The sequence below is a fragment of the Pagrus major genome, chromosome 15 (genome assembly GCF_040436345.1).
Source record: "Pagrus major chromosome 15, Pma_NU_1.0".
Classification (NCBI taxonomy): domain Eukaryota; kingdom Metazoa; phylum Chordata; class Actinopteri; order Spariformes; family Sparidae; genus Pagrus; species Pagrus major.
In genome coordinates this window covers 26,995,635-27,014,870 of record NC_133229.1, presented here as the reverse complement: position 1 = coordinate 27,014,870, position 19,236 = coordinate 26,995,635, and the positions used below count along the sequence as shown (strand labels likewise).

General features: G+C 39.3%; 2 protein-coding genes across 2 annotated transcripts; both read left to right on the top strand.

The window, feature by feature from the left end:
• The first annotated feature begins 8,048 nt into the window (after positions 1 to 8,048).
• On the top strand, positions 8,049 to 10,160 carry LOC141009051 (homeobox protein Hox-D11b-like). The gene is made up of 3 exons (XM_073481460.1): positions 8,049 to 8,649; positions 9,726 to 9,864; positions 10,067 to 10,160. The coding sequence occupies exons 1-3, from the start codon at positions 8,049 to 8,051 to the stop codon at positions 10,158 to 10,160; spliced, it is 834 nt and encodes a 277-aa protein (XP_073337561.1).
• A 5,757-nt stretch (positions 10,161 to 15,917) lies between these two features.
• Positions 15,918 to 18,981, top strand: LOC141009931 (homeobox protein Hox-D9b-like). The gene is made up of 2 exons (XM_073482679.1): positions 15,918 to 16,605; positions 18,737 to 18,981. The coding sequence occupies exons 1-2, from the start codon at positions 15,918 to 15,920 to the stop codon at positions 18,979 to 18,981; spliced, it is 933 nt and encodes a 310-aa protein (XP_073338780.1).
• The last annotated feature ends 255 nt before the right edge of the window (positions 18,982 to 19,236 follow it).

Below are 19,236 nucleotides of genomic sequence, written 5' to 3'. Positions count from 1 at the left end.
ATTTTGAATCTTTCTGACACAATCACATACTATGTAATATCTGGAAAGACGCCTCCTTAAGCTTGTTAGTGATACAGTAGGATATGAATCTATTTTATATTATATCCTTGAATAAGGAGGACCAAGAACAGCAACATAACTAAATGTGATCCTAATATTGTTGTCGGTGCACTTCTCTTTAAATATATTTATTCCTTCCATATAAATATTTTCTACACAGTGTTTAAAATTAAAAGGGCAAATAAAGAAATTCCTTATAAGATAATAAACGACCAATTGGCCAAATGTCAGAATTCCATTATAAAACCATCTGTGGAAGAAAATAGTCAATAGCAAAAAGCTATGATGCAAGGTAATTACCATGCAGTGCTTGCCTTCACTTATTAGGGGTTTTATTAACAGTTGAATAAAAGTCACATTTTAGTTGAAGTTTGCTTCCCACTTGATCAAACAGGTAGCCAAACTGGTGTAGATATTCCTGATAATATCCTTTTTTCAATTTAATAATCCATTTTTATCATAAACGAGTTATTAAGAGAACTAAAATCGAGAAGTTCCTCAAGTCCACGTCCTTCGGTAAGAAAAGATAAAACCCATGAAGGAACCCCTAAAAAAATAACAGTGTACTGCTTTATTACTGCAATTTAAAGCTGTAAATCAAGTTTACGCCACTAGATGTCGCAATTTTATTATTTCATGTGGGCCTTCATTATTCACCACAGCATTCAAAGTTAGTGGGACTGACAATAATATATTTTTATTGGGTTATCACTAAGCTGTGATGATATTAAGTCTTTAATTAAACAATTAATTGTGGGCCCTAATCTTGTCATCAGACATGTTACCGTGCATTTTTATTCTAACAGGGCCCTCAGTCACTTCCTCTCCAGCAGAACATGTGGTTATTATGCTCTCTCTTTCTCTCTGCAGGTAACGACAGCTGGTGAGGCACTTTGCATATTTGTGAGACCCTCTTCATATGGTTTAGGAAGCAGAAGCTCGGATAAACATTCACAATAATAAATGAATAATCTCAGTTCTCCTTGGAGAAAAAGTGGCTCCGGCCTATACAGCCAATACAAATTGGGGGCCCCATCTCAGCTCCTCAGACCAAGACGTATGTTCCTATGTGTTTCCACTGTTATCACATTGTATACAATGTTGAGAAGTCGTGGATTCTGTCCAATATTCAGCAGCATTTTCTCAACTCCCAGCTGAGCTGTTTCACATTAGGCTGCAGAGATTTGGCCTTCAGCTTTAATGCTTACAGCTTCCTCTCGAGTCTGAAGAGTTATGGGCCTAATAAAACTCTCTTTTTACCCTCCTCTCTCTCCCTCTCCCTCACACACACACACACACACACACACACACACACACTGTTGATGTATATTATAGCTGATGAATAATCCTGATGCTGATGTTATTTCCGTTTCATTAACCCTTAATAAATTAAACACTCTGAATAAAATGAACAGCGGGGACTTTTATGAACAATTCTCCAACAACTCGTTCACACTTAAGTACACACAGACACACACTTGAGGTGTGTTTGTGGGACAAATGGACGTTGCTAAACCGATGCTATCTGTAAAAAGATACAATAAAACAAACTGAGCACTCGTGTGAGCATTTTTACATATTTTCTCAGTGAAAGTAGAGTTTAAAAGACTCTGTTTGTGTTCAGTTAATCCTTTAGGCCAGTGCTTATTTATTAATTAGCCTCAGACTGGTCTCAGATATGTGTAAACTACATGTATTACACTTGATTTTTCCCCTGCAGTGTGGCAAAAGTAGGCCTAAATGTAACATTTTGGTTAAACCATTAAAACTCTCTAAAAGAAATAAAAAACACAGGTTAAAATCAGTGAAAAATGGGGGATAGTCCCTTTATTGTGATCTATTTGCTTTCTCTATGTTTCAGTGCAGTCTTACTTTTTCTAAATTAAAAATATCCAACATGCATTCACATTATTAGAGCCGTGGTGAGACTATGATCTTATGTTTTGATATTAACGCATTGACATCGGCTCCGCTCAGGTCTGTGCAGTGCGGATGAAAGGCCTCCTGCATGCCACCATTTGCTCTCCGTATCTCTTTTATTGACTGGACGTTTTGAGTGAAAGGCATATGGTTCAAAGACACTTAGGCCACGTTTGGGGGTGTTAGACCATTTATTGGACTTGGCAGTCAGTCAGTCAGTCAGTCAGTCTGTGGAAACAGGAGACACGACACCTGCTTCGGCGACACACAGCCCGTGAAGCTGGACCGGCTGCAGCTCGGCCTCTCCTCTCAGGTAAGCCTCGATTCATTCAGCTGGATTCAGTTAAAATACATTTTATTTATTTCAGTTATTCACATTCAATCATCACTGAAAATATTCGACTATGTATGTTTGCGTCCTTATCTTCATTTTGATTTTCTTAATTTATTCCCATTTCAGCGCGCAGTAGGCCGAGGCTTTAAATGCGCTACGAGTCGACATGTAATTATTTTTTATTTTAAATGAAAGATTAAAAAAAAAATAGGGCTAATTAGTTACCTGCACTGTCCATGAATATAAGGCAACACATTGCAATTTAATTATCAAACGTCATCGCCTCCAAAATGTTGATTAATTTACTTGAAATAAAAAAAACAGTGAACTTCAAGTTATTATTATAATTATTATAATTATCATTATTACATTCCAGGAAAGAAAATAACCGCTGACTAAATAGTTTAAATGCCTGATTTTTTATTTTACCTGTATTAATAATACATTAAAATTATTGCTACGTTATTTTTTTATTGACAGGATCGCGCGTAAATGTTAATCCAACAGGCCGCGGGTTTTATTATTTGAGAAGGGAAACGATGATTTTCACGACTTCACGCTTAAAGTGCGTTAATGCTGCTGTAAGATTTCATTGTCGTCTTTAAAAAGGGATTTTCCCCGAGATGAACTTCTGAATTGAATTTTTGAAAAAGGCCTCTTCAGCGGTCTTAAATTATTGAGGATTGGAGTCTGTTTCATTTTATTTCATTTTATTTTATTTCATTTTATTGTGGGCCTATTGGATTTCATTGATTTTTCGTAAGAGGTTTGAAGGTGTGTAGTTCCCTCAGTTTTTTTTTTATTTTTTCCCCTTTTCGCCACCTGCACATGGCCTGATATCGATTTACACCCAGTACTCAAATGCATCTGCTAGGCAGATTAAACGCTGAACCTTGAGCTTTATTCTCTCTTTCTTTCCGCTATAGTCGTCGCTTGTTACTCTTATATTGTGTAATCAAACATTTAAGCACAAATTTTAAAAAACGACCTGATTTTTGTCCCCTCCATATCATCGTTTACTTTCATTCTGCTGGTTTTTATCCTGTTTCAGTAAACGCAACCTGAAATAACCCCAAAAACAGGAGGAAGCAACACACACATGACTGTAGGCTGAACATTATGATTAGTAGCTGACCAGCATGTTTACTGTAGACCATCATGTGTTCACGTATGTTAAACATTAGAGCAACAGTGATGTGTAACCATATAACATATATATGTGTGATATATATGATCAGTAGGCCTTTATAATAAGATCAAAAACAGGACAATGAGTTGTTAAAGATGACCTTCCCATTAGTTTCACTCCTACGTCCTGGTGCTGAGCATTAAATAGCCAAAGTCTTTTAATTAGACATTCATATTTATTATGCAATAAAACAAAGAATCCCTGTTCAGCACTCATACAGGCCTGTGAGGGGTTTCTAGTGTAGCCTGCTCCTTTAAGGACTTCCCTCTGCCTCTGATAAGTGATGACCTCAATATATCCACAATGCACAATAAAGGTCTACATCTGGTTTGCTCATTGAGATCTCTGCGGTTGGAACAGCGCTGCATTTTCTGTGAGTTATAAGTCACATCAGCACCACAGTGTATGACATGTAACCAGAAAGAAAACCACCCAGCAGAGAATCACTGCAACCCATAAATGTTGTCAGAATACATGTTGTGCGTTTCTGCTAACCAGCGGATAGGCTTGAACTTTACATTTCTTTATTATGTTTCTTTATGTTCCATTTTAAATGTTATGATGTGACAAAGCTGTGCTTGTCTGGTTAGGTTTAGGCACAAAACTGGGTTAGGGTTAGGAAAAGTTCCTGTTTTGGTTTAAAATGCCTGTTTAGTCACCACACACACGCAGGAGACATCCTGAGGTCTCGTTAGAAGCAACCGGCTTTTGTTCACCACGAACACAGCTGGAGGTGTACCGAGATTCCCGGATTTCCTGTCAAAAATATCTGTTTTTTTGTCGGTTGAAGGTTTATTTATGTTGCAACTTTCTGTTTGTTTGGGTTGAATGTTTTTTCTCTCTCGTCACAACTCTGTGCTTATGCTCTGGTTAGGTTTCGGCATAAAGGTTACGAAAAAAATCATGGTTTGGCTTAAAATTCCTGTCTTGGTTGCCACGATCCCGGATGGAGATGGTCCAACTTCCTGTGAAAAATAACCAGTTTTGGGTCGCCACAAAAACAGCTGGAAATCCCCCCAAGTGTTCTTAAAAATATCCAGTGGTGTGACTCGGACTGCGGTCGGCCGTTTGGCAGCCTCGTTGGCTGTAACGTCACCAGCGGGCCCTCCACCTCCTGATGTGAAAGTCAGGATGTGAACATGTAATGTGAATGCAAATTAAACACGTATTGCACGAATGTGAACCTTTCAGTGGTTTGTAGAAACGTTAACTGCCAATTTTAATATGGCGACTGTGCTGAGGAATCTGTTGGTGGTGTGAAGAATACGTGTAGTCGCTCTAGATCTATGAACAAGTGCATAACCCTCTAAAAGATGTCACTTTATTCCCTAGACGTTGGTCTGAGAAGCGGGCGTGAACAATCATATCATATATTCATAACACAGGTGTGTTTTCTCATGTGCCTATGATGTCTCCATTCCCATGTGTCCCAGCATGAACAATAGTCTGACCATGAAACTGAAGCAGCTAAATAAAACATCATCCACCATTTTATTATCTTCACCTGTGCTTTCCCCCCTGTGACATATCAAAATGTCCCCTGTGAAAAAAAAAGGCCTCTTGGTTGGCAGGAGAACGTTTTATTATTATACTGTATAACTTAACTATCATCATCATGCAAAGCTAACATACATGCAGACATTTTGCTTTACACTCCATGACAATGTGTATCGGTCCTGTTAAAAGCCACTCCAGCATGATTTACATCCTCCCACACACTCAAGGCGTCTCCTGTCGACAGTAACAGAAAGCTAGTCAGCCAGTTAGCAGAGCCTCTGGTGGCGTTCCCTCGCACTCTGTTTATCATTTCTGTTCTCATGTCTTCTCTCTTTTCTCTGAAGACCCTAACGAAGTGATGAAACAGAGCTGATGTCTGCGGGAAGGTGGAGAGGAGACCAGCACAAGGCCTGAAGATGTTATAGATGTATAAATCATTTTGTTTTCAGATGGCAGTCCAGTTTTCAGGTTTTGTTTCGGGGAAGTTAGGTTAAAGTTGTTGGCCTGGGTTCTTAAACCCAAAACTTTGGGTATCCCAGAGGTATCCTTCCTGTTAAAGGATAAGTTCACCCCAAAATTGAAAATTCACGTGGTATCTCCTCACACCCATGCTGATGGAAAGTCAGGTGACATTTCATAGTCCACAAAACATTTCTGGAGCTTCACAGCAAAACAGTGTTAATAATTTTCAAATCAATTTGTTTTTTGTTTTTCTTGGTTGTTCTTCGACGTTTTAAAACAAGTCCCCATCTACCACAGTTGTTTAGCAGAATGCTGCAACGCTGTTTTGCTGTGAAGAAATGATTTTGTTTTGTTATATTTTGTTAGAAATGATGTGACAGAAATGTTTTGCGGACTTACGAAACTTCACCTGACTTTCCATCAGCAGTATTATGATGACTGAATTTTCAATTTTGGGTGAACTTGTCCTTTAAGACTGGCCACATCCTCCGACTGCCTTTCACATGGATTAAAATCTTGTTTATTAATAAAATATGAAATTCTAATGGCATCTATGATATTATGGTCTTTCCTTGAGCCTATGTGAGTGAGTTCACGTGTTAGAAAGCACATCTGACACATAATTTTCCGGGTTTCTCATGTATTCAGTAACACTTCAGGCTGACCGAAGGAAGTGTCATGACTGAACACATTATATGGTCAACATACATCAAGAACAAACCTCTGGGCTTTAAGTGTCAATGTCCTCTGCATCAGAACAACACGTGGATGTGTTTCAGTGAGATGTCCTCATGATGAGCGACCACATGAAATAGAAAATGTCTTTTGGTTTGACAGATATATTTATGAAGCAATAAATGGGAAAATCCCCTCACAGCACAAGGTTTTCCTTGAACAGAGCTCTTATATCCTGCACTGCATGAGGAGATGTAGCCTGAGGACCAGTGCTCAGATAACCCTAACCAGCACTTGACAACTACTGTAGCACATTGCTAGGTCGACGTTATCTTGGAAAGTTTGTCTTTCAGACGGAGCTCAGTGAACCACTATGCATATTAAGAGGAAAATTTACAATAAACTAGCTCAGGGCTGCCTGACATGAGGCCTTCTGGGACAGAGATGGCACCCAATAAGGTTCGATTTGGCTCCTGCCAGGTGTTTCTTTGAAACCAAGAAAAGAAAACCTGACTGATACTCTTGAATTTTAACAATGCAGTTAAATAGGTACTTGCTTTTGGCTCTTGGCCCGTCATTAAGTTTCACTTTTGGCCCTCGAAGGAACATTTTGGGCATCCCTGAACTAATTGCTGGTGGTCATGATGCAAAAGTCACCAACAAAGTGAAAAAGACATAAACTAGTCTGCAAAATACTGAGCTGATTTATAGAAATTCAATACTGAAACATATTACAGAAGTTTTTCTTGCAACAATATTTCACACAATGTCAAGGATACCAAAAATGAATTGTTTTTAATGGAAACAGAAACAGAAACAGAAAAAGTCAACAAAATATCAGAAATAGTAGCCTTAAAAGTATAATGTTCCCTTCAAACACATTATATGTTTATATATATTTGTAGAATGGATGACTCTGTTGGTTCGTACCATAATTGTTAGTACAAAGCTTTAATACTCCATAAAAAGGAGAAGCAAACCATACGCCGAGCAACTTTCAGTCTAGTTGCAGGGATGTTTTCTCTAATTCGACTCAGCCTTGGCACAGAGGAAACAACGGATGATCACAGAGGATAAAACTGTTGAGAAGACTTATTTTAGTAAGTACATTTAGTCCCAACAAAGCCTCCATAACTACGTAATGTCCAGGATGGGCTTTGAAATCGTGGGCCTGCGTGTAGATGTTCATGCTCCATAAAAAAATCTGAAGACATTTTCTCCGAACGTCTGATGTGGTTTTTACAGTACAAGTCAAACACATCCATGAAGTCATATGACCTGCACATACGAATAAGGGATAAACACAGGCTACATGCAACAGGATTGTTTTTCTGCGTTCTTGAAAGGCAGTTTTTTTTATTACAGGCTACAACACTCAGTGTGAAGGTTTAAATTCCAATTTCACCTCCTGGCAAAATGTCATAAATGCTTAACTGCAGCAACTATTGTACTATTGTGTGTGTGTGTGTGTGTGTGTGTGTGTTTGGGGCTGGCCTGCCAACAAAAACGTGCAGCCCAGCCTGTACTCTCACTGTAGGTTTAGTAAATTGTGCTCAGCAGACCCAGGTTGGGCAGGCTCAAGGTCAAACACTGTACAGTATGTTTTCCTGACTTTCCACAGGACACTGGGAGCTGCTTTCATTGTGGTCTGGGGGATTAAGGAAAGAAATGTGGCTTATTATTTATATCAGAGGCTGGTTATGGTTCTTTCTTTTAAGCGTCAGGGCTTAGGTCACGACGCAGATCTATATTAATTAAGTTTATATTGATTTTTTATAAGATTTAGGGAGAAACAACTCGTCTTTTGTACCCCATGTATAAATAGAGAAAGCTGCAGACATCTTACCCTCTTTATGACTATTTTAGGTTTTTAGCCAAACCAAACCCCGTTCAAATTTTCAGTATTTATCCATGTATTTACCAAGCTGCACCTATCCGTCAAAGTCTGACTTTGGCTCCATCACTTCACCGTTTTTGACGGAAAACGGCTCCACTCGGCTGGACCAGAGCGCCGCTGCAGCCCGAGGACTGTCGGAGTACCGAGGCCACTGCTGCCCTCCTCCGTGGAAATGGACCCGTCCCATCACCTCTCCATCCTGGGAATCTGTTTACCACGAGTACCACGGCTTACCGCCCCAATCGGAGACGATATTCAACCCCAGCAAGGACAGCTTCCCCCGTTTTCACACGCAGGCGTTTGGGGAAGACGCGCGGAGATACGCGGCGTTCAATCCGGACTCACAGCTCCTCTTCCCGGCAGGCCGGGACAGAGTGCTGCCGCCGGCTTTCGACCAGTTTTCCGCTTATACAGACGAAGAGCTGGACCCGAAGGCGCAGACTATAACTGGGATCGTACAGCAGAAAGAGACGAATCGGGCCGAGCTGACGAGCTGTCATAGCGGGGAGAGGAGCGAGGTGAGGGCGGGGTCAGAGACGACCCTGGCTGGGAAGGAGGACGAGGATGATGCGCTGTTATCCAGCGGCTGTGGAGGAGAATACAGTCATGCACAAAGTAAGTGGAAGTTATATAACAGTACAATAATGTGCTGTAATTTTAAATTAGAAAATGAAGCTAAATTATTTGATTCCTAAATGAGACCTTTTAAAAAAACAGACTGTAGTTTCTGGAGTCTGGAGCCTCCAACCGATCACTGTGTGATATCCTGCGTGTTTTAATAAAAGGCTTCATGTAAAGGCATATTATTTCTTTATCTTGGATGAAATATAGCCTTACAAGTCTTTTCTCTCGGCTACACTGACACTGACAAACGGACGACAAACAGTTTGGCACGTAAGATTGCGTCAGGAGCCAGAATGGGCCCAAACTGAGCAGTTAAGAATATTCATATATAGACCTTTTGTCTGGGCTGGAAACAGACTGAAAGTCAGGACAACTCTTTAATTTATGTCTGTTATTTATTTAGTCTGATATATTTTATAAAACCACGTTTGTCTTTCTAAGTAAAGCTACTGGAATAGAGGACTGGATATAACAAAGGCTGAACATCAACATAAAAAAGATAATAGCATAGTCTTTTGACATGTCTAAAAAAAATGTAAGGAATGTATTTAATATGACAATATAATCTCTCTCAAACTGCATAGGCTCATGAATGTACAAGCTTGTTTGCAGCTTATATTAATACTTTTCCTTGTGTAAAAGAAAGGGTCTGTTTAAAATGTGTGAAAGGAGCCTGGAACTGGATTAATGCAATGAACTAGCACTGGTAAACAGTGCCAGTAAATGTGATTATTATCAATTTACACAATAAAAGCTAATCAGTATTCTCATTTTCTGCGGCAGTCTTGGCAAGTTAGTCACACACTCAACTGACAGGCTATCACAGTGGTCCTAAACACACACGTGGGCCTAAATGAGCAAATATAACAAACAATTTGTAAATCTAAAAATGTGATTTGAGCATCAATTAGACTTAGAAGGTCACTAACTTCTTAACTTCTTCTGTTTTGACTTGGGCCTTGACATTCACCTTTAATCAGAAATTAAGATGTTTTGACATTTCAGTTAAAATCAACTCAAACTGATCAACATGAACTTTATCTGTCTGTTTATTATCTCTATGTCAGGGGCCTGTGTGAAGAGGAAGAAGCGTTGTCCTTACTCCAAGCAGCAGACCAGAGAGCTGGAGAGAGAGTTTCTGTTCAACATTTACATCAACAAAGACAGACGTATGCAGCTGTCCCACCGTCTCCACCTGACAGACCGGTGCGTCCATGCTGCTAGATGTCTTTCATTATGTTTTTAATTTAATAAAAGTTACATATTGCAGGTCCAGCGGGACTGAGCCCCGTTACAAGGGAACAACTTTGCTCCAACTGGTGTTATGTCAGGTTAAATTAGATGAGAAATCTTTAAATAAGCACAAAGAAATCAAAAAAACACATTTCTGTTGTCTTTTCTGTTCCAGACAGGTGAAAATCTGGTTCCAGAACAGAAGGATGAAAGAGAAGAAGCTGAAAAGAGAGAGACTGCAGTACTACACAGGATACCAACTGTTCTGATGAACACACGAGGGAGACAGCAGTAAGAGACTGTCATGCTTTTTTCTATGTCTTGCACAAACTGTGACAGCTCTCCAACCCCTGTCACAGCACTGAATCATTCCAATCATGTCGGCAGGCGACGTAGGGTCCAACTAAACGCACCCTGAACCGTCGGACACAGCAGCTCCTCTGTTCAATCTGCTGCCTCTGATTAAGAATTGTGCTCTTGCCTCATCTGAACCCTCTGAAGTCATGTGGCTTACTCTAAAGAAATTACCCCCCTCCACCACCTCTCTCTCTGCCTCAGGCCATCATGTCCTCTTAATACAAAGGAATGAGGACATACATATTTTTATTATTTTTCATGTCTGAACACTTAATAAGAGGAACATCAAATACAGATGTGGTATATCTGTGGAGCCTTGTGTTTTTGATTTGATTCAATTAGATTTTTTTAAGTTGACTTGCACTGCTGACAATCTGACGTCCCACAGTGCAGTCGTGTGCTTTTACAACTCACAGCTGAAAAGATCCATCAGTGCAGATGTCAGGAGTTTTTCAATTATAAATCCTGTTGCTGTTCATGTGAATTTGTTAAGAATTGCTCAAGGTTTCATATGAATGTTTGGCGATATATACTTGTACCTCATAAAATCAAATTAAATCATCTATTGACAATCATTTAAGGTGAACCGAAGACAATTTACATGAATTATTCTGATATACGTCACATTTGATATTTGTGTTTTTATCATTTTGCTTCTGTGCTCTTAGGCAAAAATACTTTTAATACTGAAGAAAGACAAATTAACTTTAATGTGATGAAATATTGAATGACATACCATCATTAGTAAATCATTATTTCATGCCTTTATCTTCTTCCTTTATGTGTCCTTGCATTGCGTGTGTTTTTATTTATTATCTGATTATACAGTATTTCAAAACATGTACGATTAAAGACAATGTGTTAACATTTTGGACAACCTTATACAATAAAAAAAGGAACTGTTGGGTGTTTGTTTGGAAGGGGCTTTTATAATATTAACTATAGAAGAGTGTAATCCTTAATTTCATATAAAAACATTTGAGTTAATAAAGTTTTATTTTCAAATTCATTGCTAATATACTAATAAATTGACAAAGGTTTCAACTTTCAAAAAAACATTTAACACAACAAATTCATGTCACATTTGGAGTTTAGGTTTATTATAAATTCAAACTTACCGTTTATAATTACTCTCTTGGTGGAGGCACACTTTTCTGATTGGTTGTGTAAAATGAAGCACATAAGAAAATATTTGCACAAACTACTTTTGCACACAGGTTGTGACAGCATTGTCTGAAGCATTCACAGGGTGTTGTCTGCCTGCTTTTATGTAGTAATAAAATGAAATGAATGTCATCTGTGGGCACCTCTGTGACAAACAAAGCATTCCCACAGGCACGATTAAACACGCTCACATTTTAGGTCGATGATTCCTTGAATTGTAAACACAACCTCACTGACTAAATATCAGGTTATTAAGCAGGTAATTGCAGCCTCAGTTTACAATATGATAAAAGTGACATTCTTAAGTGAAGAGTAGATTTTGTCAAACTGCAACACAAAAGTATTAAAAAGATTGTCTTGCATGTATTCTGTGTTCTTGGAGTTCTGACCCAGACTTTGAACAACACGGGACCAGACAGCAGAAACACTCAGTGAGTCCAAGGCTGCAAATGAACCTTGAACCGCAACACAAAACACTGTCACAACCACCATTTCCTCAACCCTAATGACTTTTATTGGGGCAATACAGACGGTCTGCTGTCTCTCTTTGTCTCACTCCTGGGTCTGTGTGTGAGTGTGTGTGGGTGTGAGTGTGTGTGTGTGTGTGTGTGTGTGTGTGAGTGTGTGTGGGTGTGGGGGGCTGTGGTGAGTGTGTATTTGTGTGTGACGTGAGATGAAAGGAGAGATTGTGTTTCTGGTCCGAGCTAAAGGCATTCAACCTAATGACCCACAATAAACTCAACTGCAAGACTGCTCAGCCTTTTCTCCCACAACGTCCACGATTTTTTAAAATCTTTATTGCCAGGCATTGTGCTACTTTCATTTCATTTTAAATCCTAGTAATATAATAAGAATTAGAAGCAATAACAGTGTCATATGTGTAGTTATTGTAGTGCAAATTGTGGTTACAGTTGCTGTAATTTAAGAGGCAGTGTTAATAGTAATAGCATTTGTAGTCATGCAGCTGCAGCAATAGAGGCAAGCTGAAGGAGGATAATTGTTAAATGGAGAAACAGTGGCAGTTTCAGTTGTATATTGCAGCACTGAAAGTATTTGTATGAATAATTGAAGCAACAGTAATATTTCAGCCAATTAGCAGTTAATAGCAGTAAAAGCAGCTGTTGTAGTCGATGCAATAACAGCAGCAGTTATAGAAATAGGAGTAACAGTTAAAAGGTAACACTTTCTATCAAGCCCATGTCTATAATGCATTATGAACATTACCTATAATGTGTTGTAATGCACCTTTAGTGCTGTATTATCATACTTATGAGCAGTCATTATCACACCAATGTCTACAATGCATTACAAACAGTAGTATAATTTGTGTTGTTGCCTAAACAATAAAAACTAATAAAAAACAAAACAATAAATTACAGCATTTTGTGCATTAACTTCATATTTTCCCCTTACTTTATTTAAAGCAAACTATGACCACTTATAGTGACTTACAATCTGTGCAAATATAGTGAGTGACCAGCAGTTATAGCAATATTTATGATTGATTACAAGTACAATCACACTATAACACATTATACTGTAATGCTTTTAATGTATTATAAACATTAGAGCATAATGAGCTTTAATTATTGCTATAAAGCTTTATGAGTATTCATGAGTGCCTATAACTAAGAATATATAGTGCTATAGGTGCATTAAAACACATTATAAATATGTTCATTATGTGTAACCGGCAACACTTTTAAGCCACGCCCCATTAGGAATTTATAAGCAGTCTATACACATTAATAAATGGTCAATAACACACTATAATTCATTTGTAAGCAGATATACGTCTTAATAAATGTATTTAATCATAACTTCAGGGACAAACAACTCATAAGTTGAAGCTGGTGTACAAAAATGGATAAAGATATAATAAAACATTATTGTGTATATTACATATGTATATGTATTTATTAGAGCAGTTTCAGTGGTTGACTTTAATTAAAACATTAATGTTATTCACTGTTTGTTCACTGACTATACATGCTAGGGGGACTTCAGTAGTAGTAATGCTGAAGTAATAGTAATAGTGCTAGTAACAGCAATAGCAAAGTAGTCCTGACAGTAAAAGACATATAAAGAGTGAATGTAGTAAATGCAGCAGTAATAGTAGTGCCTCACTAACAGATGCTCTTAGTCTTTATCTCTACAACAGTTGGTATCAGGTTATAGTCAATAGTGTTGTAAAAAGTTCACAGAAGTAAAAGTGAAGGTCACACATACAAATAGTACTTGAGTAAAAGTATCTGTTGTTAATTCACATATTTACATGTATATTCTGTGTACTGTGGGTGGACTGTTTACCCGCCAGGCTGATTGTCAGATCAGATATTCATTTTTTTTTTTTTATTATCAGAATCAGTGTTTCTTTTTATCTGATTGATTTAATGTATTGCATGTATAATGTGCTGCTTTGGCTCCAATGCACCATGTAATCTGCAAAATAGTAACTTAAGTTATCAAATAACTGTAGTGGAGAAAAAAGTATAACATTCGCCTCCAAAGTGGAACTATAAAGTAGAAGAAAATGGAAATACTCAAGTAAAGCACATGTGCCACAAAACTGTACTTAAGTACAGTACTTAAAATAAATGTACTTAGTTACTTTGCCAGTATCTTTTATCTTATCTTTTCTTATCTTTCTTATCTTTCCATTACTTCTTGCTGTCTGTTATATACATTTATATGTCAGCTTCTAACAGCAGTTTGAACAGTTTGACCCCCCGTTTCCACCACAGGAGCAGCGATGGTGACACTGCCACCTAGAGGGACTCACTGCAATTACACCCATCTGGCCTCAATCCTCAAGGGTCCAGCTCAGTGAAACTATAAGTGGTGATTGATGTGTTCACTTTATTGTTGGGACCAGTTGACAGAGTTTATTCTATCTTGATATGGTGTAATAGCAAAAATGCATTGAAGTGACCTGTGTGCTGAAATAAACCAGAGGTCTTCTGGGCTGCAGGCTATATATCGCTATTAGAGGTTTTTGGTGAATAGATATACTTGGACTATGGTTATTCCAGGGGGCAGACAGCTTCAGGTAGTTTAGTAGAAATGTCACTATGTTTTTAACTGTTATGTGACTCCTGGAGTTAGATTTAATTAAGGACCAGATCTTATTAAATGCAGCCTGTACTCTGTAGACATGGCCCTCCTATGTGTGCCTTGAGATGATAAAGTTTGGGAATCCCTCCTGTCCTGTTTCAACTAATCCACCCAGCAGATGGCGCTAAGAGTGCACAAGAAACAGCGATCAAGGTCTATGGTAGAGGACTATTTTTGTCTAAGTGTGAGCCACGCCCTCATCCTGCTTGTCACCCTCTTCTCCAGCCAATGGGATTTCACTTCCACACACAAATATGGACACAGTGACGGTGAATGGAGAAAGTCTTTAAATTAATTGTCACGGGGCCAAATAAGGCTTTTGAATTGCAACGTTTTCAATAGGCTGTAGATAATATTGTAAATGTACAACTCTAGCGGGCCATGAGCACTGGTTTATTATACCAACTGAAAAGATACAGAAGGATTCATGTGTCTTCAAAGTGTCAATTATTCATAAGCGAAGAAAAACGCCCTGTTTTTTCACTTGTCAGATAATCCAACGAGGATTTAAATGGTTTATTTAGTAAAAGGTTAAACTGAGTCGTTCAATTTTTCTTACAAAATTTAACTCACAAAAATTGTTTCCACTGGACATAGACGGGTCACAACAGCAAAACATCCAAATAGGAAAATATGCCCGGTTTTAGAATGTAATATCTGTGCGTAATTACGCACACTTGCGACATGATTTTATTTATTTTGTAGACAAAGAATTAATAAGTAGGCAAATTTATTGGGTCAGTAAATGAATAAAAAAGATAGCTTAAAATGTGTAAATAATATATTACTGAAACAGTTAAAGACTATTTATGGGGCTGTGATTTTGGGTAGTAGTTACAGCAACTGTGCGTAAATGCAGAGTATTTTCATTGGAAGCTCAAGATCAGTGAAAATCACTTGTCCAGACAAAGAAAAAGCCAAAGCCCATCTCTCTCCTCTGTGCAGTCCCGTTACACTTTAAGGACACACACACACACACACACACACACACACACACACACACACACACACACACACACACACACACACACGCTTCACACGAGCTTGTAAACGGCTCCCTGCTACTTTTTATTCAGCTTGTAAAACGATGTTTCAACCTCAGTTTTAAAACCTCCTGGATCTGCTGCTACATTCAGGCCCGTCTGGCAGCAGGACGGCGGGCCTACAACCACCTCGCTGAGCACAAAAGAATTATTTGATTTATTTCATATACCGGGTAAATACAGTCTAACCATGTGATCCGCAATGTAACCAATGGGCAGTCGAGGAGAAGGTATGGGCAGGAAAAAAAATTACTACCATTTTAGGGGAGGATGTAAGCCACTATACCAGCCCATCTAACGTTTTACAGGCGCACTTAAGTGTCTTTTTATTGAAATAATAAAATAAACATGTCGCTAACGAATTATTATTCCATGATGGGGCTCCAGACCGAAGAGCCGTACGGTGCACATTTCATCCCGGGAGGCTTGCAGGGTTCGACGGCCGGCTGCGCAAAGCCAACCCGGGGAGCGGAGGAGGAGGAGGGGACCCCCGGCTCACACATTCCGGATTTTTCACATTTTTCCAACAAACAAACGAGCTTAAACGGCTTTTCTCCTTGGACAAACAACTCTACATCCTCTTCATCCTCATCCCCGCAGCTGCAGTCCACCCCCGGCTCCTCCATCCCCGGCCTTTTCCATCCACATCACCTCCTGAGCCATCACCACCCGTACTACGGCCCGCAGACGCAGACCCACACCGAGCACCTCGCATCCTCGGCCGCTTCCGAGAGCAGATTCGTCCGCTGCTGGGAGGGAGCGACTGCCACCTCGGAGACCTCTCTGTCGCATGTGTCGGCTGGTTTTCCCTCGTGTCTCCCCGCTCAGGGTGACCTCTCAGATCCGAGCCCGAGGTTTGAGGCGGTTAAACCGGAGAATTCCCCGCCGTCACACGTCGACAGCCCCGCGGATTCCAGCTTCGCCAGCCCGGCCGAGGTGGTCCTCGAGCGGCTTGGGACCGTGGAGGAGCTGGGGAGGAAGCCGGAGCCCAAAAAGGAGGTCGAGGAGAGAAAAACACAGCAACAGCTTGACCCGGGTAAAGACAGATATACCAAACTGAGGAATGTTTATTAGCATGTGCATACACAGGTGTGTGTGTGAGTGTGTGTGTGTGTGTGTGTGTTTGACAGAGAGGGAGAATGTGGGCCAAGTAAGTAAGTGTGCGTGACTTTTATAGGCCTATAAATGTCTTGTAAACGGTAAAATATAAAACTTTATTGTCCATTAAAATAATTAAGGCGCTATTGCTGTTATTTAACTATTTGTCACGAGAGGGAAAACACAGGTAGGATTGCTCTGCTTTGATTTGTGCAGGAATGAGTTTCCTGCCATTAACGCTCGGAGCTTATTTAGCCCAAAAAAATAGCGTTTATATCCAATAATTTGTGTTAATAAATTATAGAGCTTTTACTGCTCATAGCTTGGACAGAAGCAGCCACAAATACGTTTATTATTTGTTTTTTCCACGAGCGATGGATCCAAATTATTCACACTGAAGAGATTAAATATTGAAGTCTTTTATTCTTCCACCTCCATCCACCAATTCGCCCTGAAAACTGCTGATTAATTCATAAAGGAAGGCGCCAAACTCAATGCAAATGTTTAGCTCTTTTTCTCACTACTCAGTTGTAGGTTTTTGGTTTTATCTCCCTCCTCCAGGCAGTCACTTGCATTGGCGTCTGTTTGGTATTAAAGTCACTTTGTGCAGACGTGAAGCTAGCTTGAATCAACCCATCAGATGTGATCACATGATCACATATGTTTTAACTCCCCCCCCCCTTAATTATGGATTTTAGGGAGTGACTTCAAGCTCCAGCACAGAGTCAGGGATTATTTTCATCTGTGTAAGGTTGTATTTCTGAAAAAATCTGCAGAGGAACAAGGAAAATAGGTAAAACATTATGAATAGGCCTCTCATAAAATAAGAATAATTTTCTTGATTATCAGGCCACACTAGTTATTTTTCTTTGCTTCAGAAATTATGTTTAAAATATTTTAAACTGCTATGATTCATCTTAGTGTTCTACTTATTGTCAAATAGAGGATTCAAAGAGTCCATCAAATAAATTATTCAGAAATTGAAGCAAATTGAGCAGAAATGTCTCCTGTGTGCTGTGAGTGTCTGATCTCCTCAGCCAAAAAAATACTTGTTGCTCTGATGCTGCCCGTCTGTCCAGCCATAATTTCCCAGCAATCTCTGGCTGCTTTACGCCTGTTAAAGTGGTCAATAAAACATTTTCATATCAGTCAATAGTTCAAATATCTCCCCTCCAACTGTGCTTAAATAATTCTAAAAATGAGGCAGCGTTTATCAACCCTCTGACAGAGATGCAGCCTCTTTATAGGAGACACTCTGCTGTATTTACTGCTGCATGCTTGTCCTCCCAAAATCATCTTATAGGGGTCTATAGCTACATCAGGAGCCGTGAGCATAATTCTATAAGCCACATTATGTTAAATGATTGAAATGAAGGAAGGGTGGAATGAGAGCATAAACAAACCTAATGCCAATAAAGTTAAATAACTGGTTTGGGTCACAGCTGCAGCTGAACACTGTCTTTATTTATGGAGCTGTGTTTGGAGCGCGCGCTGTTGTTTCTCTTTCTAATGAGCCAAAAGTTGCAGGCTCATAAAATGTGTTCCTGAGAATATTTTCTTTGATTTTTTTATGTCAGTCTTTGAACTCTGCACAAACACAATCACACACACACAGGCACACACAGAGACACACAGATACACACCAACCAATTAGAGCTGCAACGATTAGTCGATTAATCAATGAGTCGGTTTAAAAAGTATTGAATACTGAAAGAAACTATGTTGATATTTGATTTTTCAAGTAACAATGTCAACATTTACTGATTCCAGGTTCCTAAATGTGAGAATTTGCTGCTTTTCTTTGTCATTTATGTTTATAAAGTTATAGTTTTTGGGTTTTGGACAAGAGAAGCAATTTGGAGATGTGACTTTGGGAAACTGTGATGAGCATTTTGCACAGTTTTTTACATTTTACAGACTAAATGATTAATCTATTACTCGTGAAACCAGTTGCCAGATTAATTCATCATGAAAGTAATTGTTAGGTGCAGCCATTAAACCAATAGAAAGTAAGTGTGTGATTTAAGTATAAAATCTATGAAGTCCTTTCTCCTCTTCTCTCCTGCTAGAAAATCCTTCAGCCAGTTGGATCCACGCCAAGTCGACCCGGAAGAAAAGGTGTCCGTACACCAAACACCAGACCCTGGAGCTGGAGAAAGAGTTCCTCTACAACATGTACCTGACCAGAGACCGGCGCCTGGAGGTGGCAGGACTCTTAAATCTGACAGAGAGACAGGTCAAAATCTGGTTCCAGAACAGACGGATGAAGATGAAGAAGCTGATGACCCGGGATAGGAGGAATATCAATGAATGATGGGTTTGGAGAAGAAGAGGCTAGGGTAGTTTTTTCTTTTCTTTCTTCTTTTTTTTCCAGGATAGGTGTGGAGGAGGTGAGGCAGTGCTCCTCATATGGCATGATCAGCTGTTACTAAGCAACGGATTGTGGGGCTAACATGGCCGCCTTGGAGCACTGCAGTGGTGTGACTCTGCAGGGGAGACCAGGATGTGTTGTAACACTTAAAAAAAAAAAAAAAAAACTCGTATTTTTTGGCCTTTTCATGTTAAATCT